Raw genomic sequence first — 3,261 nt, 5'->3', positions numbered from 1 at the left:
TTAAGTAATGGGCCGGTAGATATCATGCTGGGAGTTGGGGTCAGTTTTTAAATTCTCAGAGGCCGGGGAGATAGCTCAGTAGGCACAAGGGCCTGAGTTCAATCCCTGGTCCCAGGGGGAAAAAAACTTTTTAAATTCTCTGAGTGAAATAGGGCACTAGGCCATCTGCTGGGAGGGTGGGTGAGAGAGGTCATGGAGATGTGGAGGAGGGGAGTCAGCTGGTACCTGTCAGTCAGTCAGTTGTCCCTAGCAGACAGAGTCAGCAACACATGCTGGGCTGAACCAGTACTGGGCGTTTTCCATCACAAGGGAGGGCAGCAAAGTGGTTCTGTAATGAGGGGTCATAATTTAATCTGGCCACAAAGGGAAATAAGCACCTTAAGGTGGGGAAGAAAGACTGAGTAGTAGTAGTAAAGCAGTGGTAGAGAAATTTTGGACTCAGGGTAAACTGGGAAGATAAGTGGTGCTTGAAATTGAAATATGGGGAGCCTGCTGTTATGGTAAGAACAGCACTAGAGACAAGACTAGAGTTAGAGCTGAAGGAGGGAGGAGGACAGACTCTCACCCAAGAAGAGGAGAAATGAGACATGTCCATGTGATTTTTTTTTTTCAAGAAAGAGAAAGGTTTATGACTATGTTGTTTGGTCAATTTTTCATGCTTATATTTTGTAACCTGAGCAACTACTTTGAAGATAACAATACGCAGTGTACTAACCAGTGTTATTTTCCTACTATTTTGTTTTGAAATTTTATACCATTGTTTTTATTGGTTTTTTTCCTCATCTTTACAGTTAAAAAAAAAAAAAAGGTGAACTTTTCCCCCATGCATCGTTATCAGAATTTAAAGAGAAGGAAGAGGATTGGGGTCAGGAAAGAGGGTCAGAGAAGAACATGTAATACTTGGTTGCATTTTTCTCTTATCTACCTTATTGTCTGCAAACCAGTGACCTAATCCATACATGTGGCGGTGCATACAGTGAGCATTCTTATAGCTGGTCTTCTCCTAATGCAGTAACTTCCTATATTCATGTGGCAGGAATGAATGCATTCTTGGATGATCCAGAGTTTGCTGAAATTATAGCAACAGCAGAGCAAGCAATAGAACTTGGAGTTTTTCCAGAGAGAATCTCTCAAGGGTCTAGTGGAAGTTACTTTGTAAAGGATCCTAAGAAGGTGAGAATTTCACAGACCTACTGTATATTGCTGAAATTTTGGAAAACACAAATTTAAATGTGAATCCATTGTGCTTCTTTTTTTTTTCTGTTAAATCTGATTGCTGCTTTTCTAAAATCAGGGCCATTTTTTTCTTTTGCTAAAGCATTCCACTATATTGAAATAGAACTAATCATTTCAAACTACAGCTCGCTGTTTTGATATATTTAGTTTTGAGCATTTACTAAATGCCTACACTCACCTGTAGATTTGTTGAGCATATATTTTAAGTCCTTACCTTGTAGAAGCTTGTACTACATTAGCCAATATAGTACACATGGCTCAGGTATGCAGCAGCGCATACCTGAGTACTTGGGAGATTGAGGCAGGAGGGTCTCTGAGAGTGGGAGGCCACCTGGACCATAAAGGGAGTTCAAGGTCCCCCTGAACTGCATAATGAAACCCTGTCTCAAAACAACACAACAACAACAAAACTATATTAGCGAACCACTGTGGAAGTTTATACTTTCAAAACCTGTTTGATGTCATTTCTAAGTATTTGACTTTTCTCCAAAATATTTTGCCCTAGGAGTATTTTCTCTGATGTCATATCAAGGGGAGGACACTGGAAAACCTGAAGTTTAAAAGGATTGGATTCTGGGCCTGCTGTGCCGGCCCTACCCCCATTGCTCGCTGATAAGGCAGTTGAGACTGGGCATGGTGGTGCATGCTTGTAATCCCAGCTCTTGGGAGCCTGTAAACAGGCAGATCCCTACAAGTCTGATCTAGTAGTGAGACCCTGAACACCCTCTAGACCCTTCCCTAAAATACAGAAAAAATAAATAAAACTATATTACAACGAAGTAAAATTTAATAAAATGTAATTGTAGAGTAGAAAACAAGTTGATATGATACTTTCTTCCACTTAGTCTAGAATCTTTCAGAGACACTTTTATCTTTTCTAAAATCTTTTTGAATGATGATCATAAATAAGCAATTTCCTCTTTTTTTTTTTTTTTTTTTAAGTATTCTAGGGAAGGGTCTACAGGGTGTTCAGGGTCTCACTACTAGATCAGACTCGTAGTGATCCACCTGTGTTCAGCCTCCCAAGAGCTGGGATTACAAGTGCGTGCCACCACACCCAGTCTCAATTGCTGCCTCAGTGCACCCCAAGGGCAGAGCAGGCCCAGGGATTGAACCCCAGCCCTTGAGCCTGCTTGCAGGCGTTTTAATCCGCTCTAATTTCTTTTTTTGAGAGGGAAGAAAGTATATAATAACTACACTCAATTTTTTCTTGAAAAGATTAAAGTTACATTTTAAAAGTGGTTTTTAAAACATTGTCTTTTTTCTTTAAAATGTAAATATATTAATAGGTATCTGGTTGCAGGGGTGCCTTAGGAGGCTGAGGCAGGAGGGGCCCAGGAGTTTATAACCACCAGCCTGAGCAACTTAGCAAGACCTTGTCTTTTAAAAAATAAAATAAATGGAATTATGACATCGATCTCTCCATCTTTATTCTAGACTTATCTTGCTTTTCTTTGTGTGTGTGTGCATGCTCATGTGTGTGTATTTGTTTTTGCTTTGTGCATGCTAGACAAATGCTTACCATTGAACTACATCCATCTCTAACCTTGATTTCTTATTCGTACTGATTTTTTCAGATTTTGTTGTTACAAAAAATTATGTATTTAAATTTATGTGGGTTTTATTTCTTGTCTAAGGATAATTCAGCCCCTAAGTGTAACATAAATAAGCAGGGCATGGTGGGGCACACCTGTAATCCCAGGACTCAGGAGGTTGAGGCAGGTGGATCCTTGCATGTTTAAGGCCAGCCTGGGCTACATACTGAGTTTTAGGCCAGCCTGATCTACATGTTGAGACACTGTCTAAAAAATTAAAAATAAAAAGTAAATTAATATGAATATATGTATCAGATCATTACTGAAGATTGTAGGGGCTTTTAGATATCCATTAGCACATTTAAAATTGACTTGTGAGAAATATAACTGGAGAAGTTTTAGTGTGGGATAATCTGACCACACAGATGTTCAGGATACCATATACCATCACATTTATGTTTTGGAGAACTTTTTATCATTGGATTTATTA

General features: G+C 39.3%; 1 protein-coding gene across 1 annotated transcript in view; it reads left to right on the top strand.

The window, feature by feature from the left end:
* Positions 1-1,012: 1,012 nt before the first annotated feature.
* Positions 1,013-3,261, top strand: part of Pi4k2b (phosphatidylinositol 4-kinase type 2 beta) — a 31,460-nt gene continuing 29,211 nt past the window's right edge. Inside the window, exon 1 of the mRNA XM_004624527.2 lies at positions 1,013-1,173. Coding sequence (XP_004624584.1) covers positions 1,039-1,173 — 135 coding nt within the window. The 5' untranslated portion in view covers positions 1,013-1,038. The remainder of the gene's footprint in view (positions 1,174-3,261) is intronic.

The sequence above is a fragment of the Octodon degus genome, unplaced genomic scaffold, assembly GCF_000260255.1.
Source record: "Octodon degus isolate 3935 unplaced genomic scaffold, OctDeg1.0 scaffold00006, whole genome shotgun sequence".
NCBI classification, from domain to species: Eukaryota; Metazoa; Chordata; class Mammalia; order Rodentia; family Octodontidae; genus Octodon; species Octodon degus.
The sequence above is the reverse complement of the archived record's forward strand: the minus strand, read 5'-3'. Positions and strand labels throughout refer to the sequence as shown.